The sequence below is a fragment of the Chlorocebus sabaeus genome, chromosome 21, assembly GCF_047675955.1.
Source record: "Chlorocebus sabaeus isolate Y175 chromosome 21, mChlSab1.0.hap1, whole genome shotgun sequence".
Lineage (NCBI taxonomy): Eukaryota > Metazoa > Chordata > Mammalia > Primates > Cercopithecidae > Chlorocebus > Chlorocebus sabaeus.
In genome coordinates, this window is record NC_132924.1 from 31,753,910 (window position 1) to 31,769,122 (window position 15,213).

The 15,213-nt window shown below is 39.6% G+C and overlaps 1 protein-coding gene across 4 annotated transcripts in view; it reads right to left on the reverse strand.

The window, feature by feature from the left end:
• Window positions 1-15,213, reverse strand: part of PLEKHA8 (pleckstrin homology domain containing A8) — an 87,603-nt gene that overhangs the window by 51,804 nt on the left and 20,586 nt on the right. For all 4 annotated transcript variants that reach the window (XM_007981729.3, XM_007981730.3, XM_007981728.3 and 1 more), the window contains exons 2-9: window positions 11,930-12,046; window positions 10,767-10,922; window positions 9,176-9,300; window positions 7,750-7,908; window positions 6,675-6,715; window positions 4,284-4,441; window positions 2,302-2,458; window positions 1,825-1,910 (exon numbers count right to left, since the gene is read on the reverse strand). In XM_007981729.3, coding sequence (XP_007979920.1) covers window positions 1,825-1,910; window positions 2,302-2,458; window positions 4,284-4,441; window positions 6,675-6,715; window positions 7,750-7,908; window positions 9,176-9,300; window positions 10,767-10,922; window positions 11,930-12,046 — 999 coding nt within the window. The remainder of the gene's footprint in view (window positions 1-1,824; window positions 1,911-2,301; window positions 2,459-4,283; window positions 4,442-6,674; window positions 6,716-7,749; window positions 7,909-9,175; window positions 9,301-10,766; window positions 10,923-11,929; window positions 12,047-15,213) is intronic.

The following is a 15,213-nucleotide window of genomic DNA, read 5'->3' on the forward strand; positions in this document are numbered from 1 at the left end:
TTATTATTTTAGACTGAGTGACACAGGGAACATTCCAGGATGATGAAAACATCCTATTTCTTGATAAGGATATGGATTACAGAGGTAGATGCATTTGTCAAAATTCACTGAATCATAACAGTTAAGTCCTACACAAGTTATACCTCAATTTTTACAAAAGATGTATAGTTAAATGGGTCATAGAGCAAATTTCAACACATTAGCCATTCTTGGTATTACTGACTTTATACAAGTAAAAGTGAATTTGACATAAACTTTTTTATATATATAAACACTATATATAATATATAAAATGATATATTTGTTATATATATAAATTACATATAATTTAAATTTACATATAAATTTTCATAGATATATTTATTATAAATATAAATACATCATCTATATATACACGTAACATATATACATATACATTTTTTTTTTGAGACAGACTGTCTGTCGTCCAGGCTGGAGTGCAGTGGCGCAATCTCGGCTCACTGCAACCTCTGCCTCCCAGGTTCAAGTGATTTTCCTGCCTCAGCCTCCTGAATAACTGGGATTACAGGCATGCGCCACCACGCCCAACTAATTTTTGTATTTTTAGTAAAGACGGGGTTTTACCACGTTGGCCAGGCTGGTCTCAAACTCCTTATCTCAGGTGATCTGCCTGCCTCAGCCTCCCAAAGTCCTGGGATTACAGGCATGAGCCACTGTGCCCAGCCATAACATATATTTTATTTATTTACATATATATATGTGAGATATATGTGTGAGATATGTGTGAGATATATGTGTGAGATATGTGTATGATATATGCGTGATACATATGTGATATGTGATATACGTGATATATATGTTTTACATATATATCTAGAGAGAGAGAATATATCTTTTAAAATCTTTGAAAATATGTTTTGGAGACCGGGCGCAGTGGCTCAGGCCTGTAATCCCAGCACTTTGGGAGGCCGAGGCAGGTGGATCAGGAGGTCTGGAGATGGAGACCATTCCGGCAGACACAGTGAAACCCTGTCTCCACTAAAAATACAAAAAAAGTAGCCAGGTGTGGTGAGAGGCGCCTGTAGTCCCAGCTACTCGGGAGGCTGAGGCAGGAGAATGGCATGAACCTGGTGGGGTGAAGCTTGCAGTGAACGGAGATCCCGCCACTGCACTCTAGCCTGGGTGGCAGAGCCAGACTCCGTCTCAAAAAAAAAAAAAAAAAAAAAAAGAAAGAAAATATGTTTTGGGCAGGTATGGTGGCTCACATTTTGGGAGGGAAGGATCACTTCAGCCCAGGGATTCCAGACCAGTATGGGCAACATGATGAAACCCATCTCTACAAAAAAATACAAAAATTAGCCAGGCATGTGCATATAGTCCAGCTACCAAGGAGGCTGAGGTGGAAGGATTGCTTGAGCCTGGGAGATGAAGTTTGCAGTGAACAGAGATCATGCCACTGCACTCCAGCCTGGGCAACAAAGCAAGACCCTGTCTCAAAAACAAAAAAGTTTTAACTGGTAAAACACATTTTTTCACAGTGCCAATATATTTGAAGGCCTATTCCTCAAATACTTTTTTTACTTTTATGTATGGTTTCTAGAAAGATCCCCTTTTTAAATTACACTATTCTGAGGTCAATATTTAATCATAATTAGAAATGAAATGGGAATATGCAATAATGCTTAAGGTCACAAAGTTTTAACTGTATGTGTCTGGTGATTTGAACAAATAGCTAAGAAGGGTCATCTCACTGTACAAACAGTTCGGGGTATTTCTCCTGCAAAATAACTACAGTGAGGCAGATTCTAGAGATGAATGAATGTAAGGCAACTGCAGGAATCTTACCTAAGACTGGAACCACAGCATAACATGATGCCAAGAATGCTTCTGTGGGAATGCCACTGTCTTCCAGAAGCTCAATGTCACTAAAGCTACACAATTTGGTGATACGGAGGAGAAAAGATTGAAAATACAGTATCAGCACTCTGCAGTTCAGAGGTAATTCATAGAAACAGCTGCCTCTCTGTAGGGCAAATCATTTGACTTGTTATGCCCCAATGACTGTTTTTCTAATATGGTCTCACAAAATAATTTTCCAAAGATAATCCACCAAAGCAAGCTAACATTTGTTCACAGAGCACACTTCACAATCAGTTTCTTCTTATTCATTGGTAAGAAAGAGCAAACAGTAAAGCAGGTACTTGGTATACTACATTCTCTATTCTCCTAGAATATGCCATCACCTGAAAGGAACACTATGACTGATTTTCCAGAATAGAAGCTAGTATCCAAGCATCAGTGATATTAGAGAGTCTAGAATACCTTGTGTTCATGGTACTAAAGAAAGTTGGGATAACTTCTTTGCCTTCCTCCCAGAGGCATTCTGGAGAGCAACTTGAGTCTGATCCAGACTGAGTCAAGTTATTGTCATGATTTTTCAGGTTTTCTATTCCATCTTCCTTCATTATTTCACCTTGGACTGCAAAGTAGAAAATATCTATTACTAACCTATTATATATTTATTATAAAAATACATATTCATTGTTGAAAATTTCTAAAACACAGAAAAATACATAGAAATAAAAATTCATGAAACACTGTTCACATACACATATACATACATCTACAGACACAAACAAAACTTGAAATATGTGTAGATTTGAATCCTGCTTGCTTTCACTAAACAATGTATCATCATCATTCAACACTTCAAAAACATGATTTTAATGCCCATGTTATATTGTATCACACCCATGAGGGGCATTTAGGTAGCTTCCAAAATTTTACAATTATAAATACAATCACTACTCATTATTAGCACATTCTATACATATTTGTGAATTTGTCTACTTGCTAAAATTTATTTTGTAACCCCAAAATCAATACACATGGCACTTTTGCAATCATTTGTGGACATGTGCAGAGTGGTGAAAACTTTGTTGCTGGACACACATATTCCTAGCTGAGGTAGAGCAATGTGATGTTCTGCCTTCTTGTTTCAGCTCTCATAGGACGGACAAATGTCCTTCTTTAGTGCCACATTTTATGCATGTTTGTGCATTTTGTTGTTTTTGCTGTTTAAAAGGGCTCCCAAGTATAGTACCGTCTAGTGTTCCTACCCACAAAAAGGCTGTGATGTGCCTTAGGGAAAAAAGATGTGTGTTAGATGAGCTTCATTCAAGCATGAGTAATAGTGCTGTTTGCTGTGAGTTCAATGTTAGTGAATCAACAATACATATTAAAGTGTCTTTAAACGAAAACACACATAAAACAAGGCTACGTATTGATTGGTAGACAAAAATTTTGTGACCAGAGGCTTGCAGGAACCTAACCCTGTATCTTCCCCAGGAGCAACAGTTTAGTATTTGCTAATTCAGTGGTCATGGTGACTCAATAAAATGTAACTACTGCAAATAATGACTGTAATGCCACAAAGAACATCCCTGTCAATAGGTCTTTCTCCTTAAATCTAACTATTCACTGAAGAACAATTCCTAGAAGCAAAATTATCAGAGCAAATAAATGACTGCACTGTTTGGACAGACATTTTCCCCTGTCTTTATTATTTACCCAAGAGATAAGACTTCAATGATGTGTGGATTGTCTCTATCAGATTAACAGCTAAGAAAACACAGCTCCTTCCCTCAACTCTCACACTGCTCCCCAATTCATCAGGAAAAAACAAGGTCTCTTATTTCAAGGTAGATGAGGAGGAAATTTTAATTTCATTTTCAAATTATTAAGTACTTATAATTAAAAGCTCTAATATAATTGTCTTTGATCTGAAGTAGATTTCAGCGATTAGTGCCAAGGGATTAGCATATTTGAACTACAGACCTATTACCTGAAATGTGGGACTCTGGCTTGGTAAACACAGAGAAGACTGGGTAGAAACTTCATGGTGACTGGGGAATTCTCACATCCTCAGGCCCAACAGAAACCGGGAGGATGAAAAACTGAACTGCGGTAATTTTACACACTGTTAAGTCTAACATCATAATCTAAGTTCAAAGGACTTTTAAGATACAGGGTTGAAGGCCCTCTGCTCACTGCAGCCCATGAACACAGCCAAGAACACTGAGCAGGAATCTTCCTCTTCACTCTGCCTTCTCAACACCAGGTCAGGGTCAGACTGGATGAAAGAATGTTGTTCTGTCATAAAACCTATCTTACCCAGCCAATATCCTCCTTAGGAGACACCACTACATGGTCTTGAGGTTAATCCCTATCATGGATATACATCAAATTCCCAAATTTTCTATCATCTAAAACTGGTTTGTTTCAGACTTTACTTTTGTTTTTACCTGTTATATTATCATCTGTATTTTCCTCACTTGATATGCTGCAGTCTATCTCTGCAGATTTCAAAGATAAGGAATTCTTATTTTTCATTAGGATTTCTTCCTCACCATTTATTTCCATATTTAAAGATCCATTTTCACAAGTACTCAACTCCATTTGCCTGCAAATTTTTTAAAAGGAAAAAAAGCCAGAAAGTCATTATTTGGTCTTTTCTTTTGAAACAGGTCTCCGCTCTGTCACCCAGGCTGTAGTACAGTGGCACAATCACGGCTCACTGCAGCCTCAATATACCGGGCTCAATCAATTCTCCTACTTGAGCACTCCACCCTGAGTAGCTCGGACTACAGGTGCCTGCCACCATGCCCAGTTAATTTCTAATTTTTTGTAGAGATAGGGTGTCACTATGTTGCCCAGGTTGGTCTTGACCACCTAGCCTCAGGCAATCCTCCCACCTCAGCTTTCTAAAGTGCTGGGATTACAGGCATGAGCCACCTGCCAAGCCTGGTCATAAATTGACTGCCCAGGTAAATGTGATCCTTTCAACATCCACTGAAAGAATTGTTAAATCAACCCAAACCTCCCAGTCTTCTGCCTCCAAGGCCTGTGATGGGAGCAGTCCAGCCTCAAGGCTGCAATTCAGAAATCAAAGAGCCGTTAATGGCTTTCCCAGCACCCTCAGCAGTCCCAATCTTCCTGCTCCCCAGCAGCATCAGGAAATAGTCATTGACAGCTCTTTGGTTTTCAATCAGCTTTCTCCAGGTGCCACTTTGTACACTTTACTTTCCTCAACTTCTCCCTGGGGGTCGTCTTCTCTCTCTCTACACCACTGGCCATTTCTCTGTGTTTGACAGGCCAGTAACTTTATTTTATCTTATCTTATCTTATCTTATCTTATCTTATCTTATTTTATTTTGAGATGCTCTGTCGCCCAGGCTGGGGTACAATGGTGTGATCTTGGCTCACTGCAACCTCCGGCTTCCGCGTTTAAGTGACTCTCCTGCCTCAGCCTCCTGAGTAGCTGGGATTACAGATGCCCGCTACCACGCCCAGGTTTTTGTATTTTTAGTAGAGACAGGGTTTCATCAGGTTGGCCAGGCTGGTCTTGAATGCTTGACCTCAGGTGATCCACCTGCCTCGGCCTCCCAAAGCGCTGGAATTATAGGCATGAGCCACCATGCCCGGCCAGGGAGAGTACTCCTTATAAAGCATGTCTGAGAGAAAAAACCCAGGAGGATCACAACACATCCAGAGGGAAATGTCAGCACATTAGGGTAACAGAAAAAGCCAATTAACATGCAATGTAGAACAGCTAATTCTATTGGTTAAAGGAACAATCATAATATCTTATTATTATAATTAGGTGATTATACCTAGCCTAATTAGAACAAAAATATTTTCTTCTAATAAAAATAAGGAGGAAGGGTCCAAGCTACATAGTAACTCCAGGAAAAGTATTTGCTATTTTCTTAAAAAAAAAAACTGTATTTCAACCTAGTAATTAAAAATGTAGGAGCATATAGAGGCAAAGACCTCACCAACAACAAAAAACCTACAAATATGCTCCTAGTAAGAATATTTAGAATAGGAGAAAACTGGAAATAACTAAATTGGGAACAATCCTTGTAATAAAGAAGTAAGCAATAGTATATAAAGAGACGAACTATTAAATAATTTGAGGCCGGGCACAGTGGCTCAGGCCTGTAATACCAACACTTGGGGAGACCAACGCGCGTGGATCGCTTGAGCTCAGGGGTTCAAGACCAGCCTGGGCAACATGGTGAAACGCTGTCTCTACAAAAAAATACAAAAATTAGCCAGGCATAGTGGCATGCACCTGTAGTCCCAGCTACTTGGGAGGCTGAGGTGGGACTGCTTGGGCCCGGGATGTTGAGGCTACAGTAATTTAACCCACTTTCATGGGTTAAATCACCTTAAAAATTGAAGGAGCATTTAGGGGAACAGAAATAGTTTAGATTTTGATAGTAGGTTATTTTTCAACCTGCAACACTACCTAAGATTTTTATTTTTAAACACAACAAAATAGCACTACTATCATTTCTAGATAAAAGCACACTTAAAGCTCAGAGAAAAGTTTCCTCTACAAGAGAAGTTTCAACCTTCAGTACACCCTAGAGAAATTAAAAGTTACTAGATGTGATGGGTGAGATCCATCTTAGGGAAAATGCCAACATATTCCCTATTAGTGCTAAATAAAAGGTCTGCTCTGGGTTGATTCAGGCTCATTCAAAAGAGGAAAGTCAGGTATGTTTACTTCCATATTATTTCAAATCCTGAGAAAAACCATTACATGATCAAAGTATCTTTTTTTAAACAAGGAATAAAAATATCCTTTTTTTTTTAATTTTTAGCAAGAAGAAAAAAAGCTACTGTACCTTTCCAAAGAATTATGAACTGGTATAATAGGATGTTTCATCTTTAAAAGAAGCAAAGAAAGGAAAGTTCACATGTTAAACTTTGAACAGAACATATTGAGGATCTTATTACATACAAAACGGTAAATACGACCATATTACCATAATATACACTAGCCCCACTAAACAGCAACAATTTTAGGTCTTCCCAAAAGGGAGTCATTGATTCTACCTAGTCCTTCTTATTTATACAAATACATTTCTAAGTAAAAGGAAGATGATCTTTTGACAGACCTAATTATCACAGTCAAACTCAGTGATTAGCTTTCTTTGTAATTTCAGTTATGCTCATTAAACATTAATAAGTAGCAAACTATGACACAAGTATTATATCAAATACTAGAGGTATAAAGTAGACACTATGGGGTTCCTGCCCTAAATATCATTTCAGTACAAAACAAGGAATATAAATAAAATAGGAGTATGTATAAGAGAGGCTTTTAGCCCAATTTAGGGATTTGGGTAAGAAGAGACTAAGTCTTTGAGGATGAGTATGAGCTAATCCAGGAAAGAGAGGTGAAGAGCATTCCCGGCACTGGAAAACGGCACAAAGGTGTGGGAGGAACTATTAACACAAGCAATGAATATGTTCAAGCTAGGTAATGACAGAGAAAGAGCTGGTAATGTGGGAAGCGGTTAAGAAGTTTTGACTTTAACCTACAGGCAATGAGGGAGCCACTGAAAGGCTTAGGTTAAGTGGTTCAATTTATACTGCATTAATAGAAATATGGTTGACTGGAAGGGTCAGGCTGAAAGCAACTATTAATAGTTAGAAGACTATCACAACTTTAGGCAAGACTCACTGGACAAGGGGTTGGAAAGAGGCTACATTAGAAACATGTTTAGGTGGTAAAATTGCCACAAGTAACTGACTGGATATGGCGTGCTGAGGACAGATATAAAAAAGGACATAAAGCAAAGTCCATTAAAAAACTGTCTTTATAAGTCACTAAAGGGTAATAGAGAACATAACTCACTATAAACTTTGAAACTTTTCATGATGCCTTGTTGCAGCCAAACTGAGCTGGACTTTTACCTTGCTGGACTTGAGCATGGCCAGCTGCGGTGATCCTGGTGGAGTGCGGTAGAGCAGCTCAGAGGTGAAGGCTGCATTTGCGATCTGCATGCATTCTTCCAAGGTCTTCAGAAAAGTATTACAGGTGGATTTCAGCAAAGTTCCCACATCAATTCCCTCCTATGAAAAAACCAGAGTGGAAGACTCCTTTACCTTGCCAAAAAAGAAAAAGCCCAATTGTGGAACGCCCTTAGAGGTTGTCCACAAAATAATAATAATGTATCCACCTGCTGAAATATGTACATCAGTTATAGAAGAAAAGCCCAATTTATCTATTAATCAAGTAACTATCAGCACTATTTGACTTTGACCTACAAGCAATGAGGGAGCTGCTGAAAGCCTTAGGTAGTAAAGTAGTTCAATTTACGTTGCATTAATTGTAACTCCCTCAGTCACCACAACCGAAAGTATCCCTCCTTGAGAATCACTGCTCTAGATTATAAACCTCCCAAGAGCACGATTGAAATGCTTTTTTTGGTATCCTTCATCTTCCCTCCCATTCCCCTCACAGTCTATTTCATACATATTAGGCAGCTGCTGAATGAGTAAGAGCACCCAAAAGGAAGTGAATGCAAGTGGATTAAATCACCTTTTTTAGAAAAACTCAAAACACACGTACTACCAGTAGTATAGTGTTCTACTACTACCTAAGAAAATAAATTAAAATCTTTCATTATAATCTGCAGATGCATTGTTTGTCAGATCGAAACTTCTTTGAAAGTAGAGCAGAGACTCTGGTTAATGTGAGCCATTCTATACATAGCTTAACACCAGAGAAATCTTTTAATGTATGTTTTAAAATAAGTGAATAATGACTGTATTAATATATACTAAAAATCACAATCCTTGCTGACAACAAAGAGAAAAAAGCTGTGTCTCCATCTTTGAAAGCACTAGGGTATTCCAAAGCACAGTTACAAAGGTAAAACAAAATACTGTTAGTCTCATAGACGCACATCAATGTAAGACACTAAGTTGGCATCTTAATAGCTACGGCTATAGAAATGGCTCCACAAGGCTGTAATTAACAATATGAAACTGGAGAGAAACATATTTTAGTATGACAGTACTAAAGTTAAAGGTTCCAAATATTATCAATTAATTAATCCCCAATTCATTCCAGGAAGGAAACCTATACACTTGCGTAAGATGAAATGTACATATTGCTTCTCTTTGTTTAATTTTGTTACTTTTTTCCTCTATAAAATAGTAAACTCCAAGACAGTCATAAAATTAGGTGACAGTAAACACCACCTGAAGGAATGTCTGGTGCTTTTTATGTATATCAGTAATATTAATAATATTTTACCTCAGAATTGGCTATACTGGTAGTCACTTCTTTTATATTATTCATGTATATTAATAATATTAAGAAATAATATTTTACCTCAGAATTGGACACACCAGTTGTGGTCACTTCTTTTGTTTTATCCACTTGCTGAACAAGGAGGTCACAGTAGAGTCTTAGTTCTGACATTTTGGTTTTCAAGTTTTCAGTGTTTTCAGCAAACTCTAAATAACAAAATGATGATAATTCAGTAACCAAAACAAACAACTGATTTACTAGTTAGGATAATACGCAGAAGTGGAATCCTTACTAGTTAGGATACCACACAGAACATATGCCCAAAGACAAATCTTTAAAGTATGGTTGCAAATGTGACAGGTGAAGACATAAGAACAAGAAAAAACAGAAAAAGTAGATCTCCAGTCTTTTAAAGTAGTATACATTATGTATTAAGTCAACATACCGAATAATCACCAGCATACAAAGAAGGAGACAATATACTGTCTGACCCACTCCTGTCAGAACTGGCAGCAGAGCTAAGGGGTTCAGAGTTTTGGCCTCAGTTCTGCCAGAGAGTTTTTCCTATCTATAAAATGGGGTCATAGCTGTTTATCTACTAATGCAGTAATCTACTCTTACCTGGGAAAAACATTCTGTAGCGTCCAATTATCACTAAGAACACCGTTGATAATTTCAGCTGAGGACTGGTTTGGTATGCTGCCTTGTCAAGACTAATAGCACCCCACCATTATTATTAGCAATGCTCTCCACTCACCCTGGCATCGCGGGCTCAGTTACAATTGTTACTACTTTTCTGTTTCCTTCTTTATGAAAAAAAAAAACTGCACACACATTACCATCTGCTGAGTCAAAGCCAAAAGCTTCTAGAATTTGCTCCCAATTTAGCATTAAAACAACCAACGAAGAGGCCAATTTATGAATCTATGTAAAGAGTTAAGCACAACTGCCACACCTGTCATGAAAGATGTTCCCTGGAACACTTTTTCCCATTTCACCCCACCCCAGCTCATCTCTTCAGGGTACCTTTAGGGCCATGGGGCAGGGAAGGTAGCAACTAGGACCCAGGCAGTAAGCCCTGGTATTCTTGCCCCAGTCCAAAGAGAAAGCCGGGCCACGGTTCTCTGGAGAACTTAACAATGTCCAGTGAATGAGCATTAAGCAACAGGAACCTGACAATTAAGCACCCATCCCATCCCAGAAAAAAAGTGAGGAGGAGCAGGGTGTTGCTACAGAAAACACCCTGATCCAAGGCTTATCCGGCTCAACTACCCTTCACCAAAGGTCAAGTTTGGCCACAGACTGGATACTCAACCATTTTATCATCACTAATCCTCATGGTAATCCTCCTGAGGTAGGATCTATTACCTCTTTTTAAAAGATGAAGAAATTAAGAGTAAGAAAGGTTAAGTGACCGATGCCAAGGTTATACAGTCAATAAACTGCAAAGCCATCATGTGTACCCAGCTGTGTTTGGCTCCAAAGCCTGCACTCTTTGCACTATGCTATGCCAAGAAAGAAGAGTTAGATATGGACCCTGGCTTACATTATACTAAGATACATAGCATTTGCATGATACTTCTGGTCAGAAGCAAGATAACAAACAAGGGAAATCAGAGATGCCAGTGGGTGATTCCCAAGGTTTCCACAGCAAAGGACAATCAATACTTGCCTTTCTCCTTCTGGGTCCTACTGTCAGTCAGGCAAGCCTTGGCTGATCCCAGGGCCACCAGCCACCGCTGTCTTTCAGCCACACTTCTGGCCTTCAGGTAGAAATACTGTTCCCCAGGGATTATCAGGTCCATGCGTGTATTATCTACAGAATGAACTGGGACCAAGACAAAGGGAGATCAGAGACCTAGAAGAGCCCTGTCTGGGTAGCCTCCATCCCACCCAACTTCTTCAGCTTAACTGATGGCAGTCATTGAAGGCTTCTTCCCAAAGAGGATGCCAGTCCTCATTACCTCTCCTAATTCACACAAAGTTCTGTTTACTTATCTCATCTTAGACATCTCTGTTAATCAAGAGGGAAAACCTTGCAATTACCCCCAAGGCATCACCAAGACTTTGGCCCAAACAAGAATCACCCAATTTAACTTTTCAGTTAAACTAATCCCTTATCGGAATAGAGAACGAACTTCTCTTTCAGTGGGTATGTGTGTTAAGTAGGCTGCTCTGAGGCCAAGAAACAAGGGTGTGTTTTTTACCTCCTTGGATTTATTGGGAAATACTAAAAAATACAACTTTTCCATCTTCTACTTCCCTTGACAAGTCAGACCAAAAGTGTGAGAATTTTCTCAGAGGCCTTTAGGAGAAGAAACAAGCAAACCGAACTCTTTCACCCACATCCACTATCTAAATTCCCATTTAATCTGTTTTTATTCTGAACCACACCTTCTCAGCATGTCTCAAGACAAAAATAAGAAGTATAGACTATTTGAAAGTCTGTTAGGTTTTTGCTTGTTTTGTTTTGGTGGAGGGTGTGTGTGTGTCCATCCTGATTTAAACACAAAAGTGTCTGATGCTGCAGTAAAGACTTCAAGTTTTGCTAACAGCCACTGGTCCCAGGTGAGCAGGTCACTAAGGAATGAGTGCTAGTTGAATAGTGAAGCACGTTGCTCTCATTTATTTTGACCACCTCTTAGCCAATCTTCTTATAAAAGTTGGCTACAGTTTTGGGTTTTATTTGCAAGGCTTTCTTTTGACACATAACACTATGTCCCTTGGTCTGTACTATGGAAGCAGCAGAGAAAGGGATGCAGGGGCCAGGGGCTTTTTTGTTTTTGAGGGAAAACAGAAAGAAAAATAAAACTCACAAGTTGCTTGATTCCTCACCTTGTATTTCACAGACTGCCATTTGTATGCTCCCTTTGCAACCTTTCCAAGCATCTTCAGGAGAATCATAATAAGACAATATTCCCCCACAGAGAAGGAACCATCGAGGCTGCCAACCTGAAAACAAAAGCAAGAGCATCATTGCAATTACTGCCTGTGTATGAAGTACCTCCCAAGATACAGAAATAGAGCCTAACATAGGATACTGGGTTAGCTCCAAGGAGCTTTACATTGCCAAGGTTATTCTAAGAGAAAGAATTAAGTTAGAGAGACCTGTATGTTTTATTCCATTTTTATAAAATTAAAAATGCCCCCCCCAAAAAAATATATATATATATATTTTTTATATTTATATATATATTTTTTTATTTATATATAAATATATATATATATATTTTTTTGAGATGGAGTCTAGCTCAGTCGCCCAGGCTGGAGTGCAGTGGCACGATCTCGGCTCACTGCACGCTCCGCCACCCGGGTTCACACCATACTCCTGCCTCAGCCTCCCAAGTAGCTGCGACTACAGGCGCCCGCTGCCACGCCCGGCTAATTTTTTGCATTTTTAGTAGAGACGGGGTTTCACCGTGTTAGCCAGGATGGTCTCGATCTCCTGACCTTGTGATCCGTCCGTCTCGGCCTCCCAAAGTGCTGGGATTACAGGCGTGAGCCACCACGCCCAGCCAGAGGTATATATTTTTTAGTCACATGATTACAGAAGTCTGGAAGGATTAGCAACAAGTACACTGATGACTCTCTAGGTAATAGGATTTACAAAAACAAAAGATTTGTATTCTATTTCTTTCCTAATACAGTACCAGTAGTCTGTGATTTTTACTTTTTCTAAGACGAATAATTAGGATGTCCTGAACATTACTGTTATCACACGCTTGCCTTCCTCTCTTCTAAGAAAAATTATCCAAAACTTAGAAATAAGGCAACAAAGATGACAAGGTCCTTTCAACAAATGTCATACAGAGCACCAACTAAGAAGCCTATCTAGAATCCTATGACCCTTAGGAAAAGGTAACATTGTTTGACTTACTATTTAGTATTGATCCATTGAAATGAGGTAATCTTAAAACATTCAAGGCTTAACTACATTCAATTCAATATTGGAGAATTTCAGGGGACAAACCATATGTAGTAGAAATATGCATCTTATCTAGTCCTCTCACACACCCTATATTCTAGTCAAACCACTTATTTGCTGTATTTCTGTCTCTGAACTTTTGCTCCAATTGGATCTCTTCATAAAGTGTCATCCCGGCCAGGCGTAGTGGTTCACACCTGTAATCCCAATACTTTGGGAGGTCAAGGTGGGCGGATCACAAGGAGATGGAGACCATCCTGGCCAACATGGTGAAACTCCATCTCTACTAAAAATACAAAAATTAGCTGGGTGTGGCAGCAAGTGCCTGTAATCCCAGCTATGCGGGAGGCTGAAGCAGGAGAATCGCTTGAACCCCAGGAGGCGAAAGTTGCAGTGAGCGGAGATCTTTTTTGAGACTCCGTCTCAAAAAAAATATCATCCCTGACTATCTCTGCATAAACCTTGTCTTCTCAGGCCTCCTCAGTCAGACGCAGTTCTTTTCTTTCTCTGAAATGCCATAGCCCTCTAGGGATACATTTCTCTCATGGGACTGCCATGGCTGAGGAAGCCAGAGAGAAGGCAGAGCCCCATGGGCTGCTCAGCTACAGACATCTGATGGGCCCTTGGGGTTTGATTCACACAAACCAAGTGGGTAGGACACCAATGGTATCACTTTATTACATTTTAATAGGAGGCTACTGTACTTCCTGGAGCACCCCCAGCCCAAGATTATGGAACAAGGAACTACACTGTAACCAGAAGCCTGAATAGTCAGCACTAAATCTATGTGAAGGAGTTGGGTAAGTAGGCAAGGTATTTCGCTCATCATTTACTTAATCAGGGTCTGCTTTTCCAGAAAGCGCAACACTCAGGCCTGCCAGGTACCATGTCTCTTACTTCTTTAAATAAAACTAACACTAATTCTCAGCATCCACTCTCCCATAATTAATCTGAACTTATCTTCTCACCAAAGATAAGTAATCTTGTCTTAAACTATGGCTTCTGCTCTTCTTATTACATTTTATATAAAGGACTTCTTTCCCAGAGACCTAGACCCTTTATTGAGTGTCAGGAACCCTTAGGCCTTATCTCTACGCTAGCACAAATCAATTCCTGGCTGGCAAACTTCTTGGGATGAACTTGTAAATTTTTATTTCAGAAGGTGATGCCGGCAAGGCATGGTGGCTCACAGCTATAATATTAACACTGTGGGAGGCCAAGGTGGGTGGATCACTTGAAGCCAGGAATTCCAGACCAGCCTGGGTAACAATGGCGAAACTCATCTCTAATAAAAATACAAAAATTAGCCGAGTGTGGTGGCATACACCTGTGGTCCCAGCAGGAGGTTGAGGTGGGAGGACTGCTTGAGCCTGGAAGGTCAAGGCTGTAGTGAGCCATGACTGTGCTACTGCACTCCAACCTGAGTGAGAGTGAGACCTTGTCACAAACAAACAAACAACGTGATACTTCTAGACCTTGGCTTCAAATTCGACAAAAATTCAACTGTGAAGGCCACCACTCCTGTACAAACATTACAACCTGAAAAACCAAATCAATCCTCAGACTGTATCTTGTTGGGCAGAGAATCAGTGCTGCAGGAGTCAGACATTATTGGGGACGTTTCAGCTCTTTGCAAAAGTGTTTATTTACATCCTAGGCCACCTCCCCTCACTGAAACAGAAGAGTCAATTTCTGAGAACCTGAGAAAAGGAAGAGGTCTTTGAAATCACACAGTCCAACCAGCATATTTTATAGATAAGGAAACCAATCCCAGGTAAATTAAGTGGCCTAATTAGGGTCACAAAGGAAGTACACAACAGAGCTGGGAAGAAAACTCTCTTTCTATACTGCCCCTTAAGGCACGAAAGCTCCCAAACCTTGGCTCCCCACTCCCAGAAAGTTGTCCTGGTATAGAACAACAGCATCTTTTCACTCCCATGACGCTGGCTGGTGTGAACAGCTCAACTCCCATGATGCTGGCTGGTGTGAACACTCCCCAAATCCACCATGACTTTTGTGTAGAAAGCATTTAGAACAGCCTCAATTACTGTATTTTATCAAATTTAGGACCCATCTGTATTTGTCAGTGTTATCCAAAGAAAAAGAACCAGTAGGGTGTTAGGGTGTGTGTAAAGATATTATAAGGATGTGTGGGTGGGTATGTGTGCATGTAATGAAATTGTAAGTAACTGGC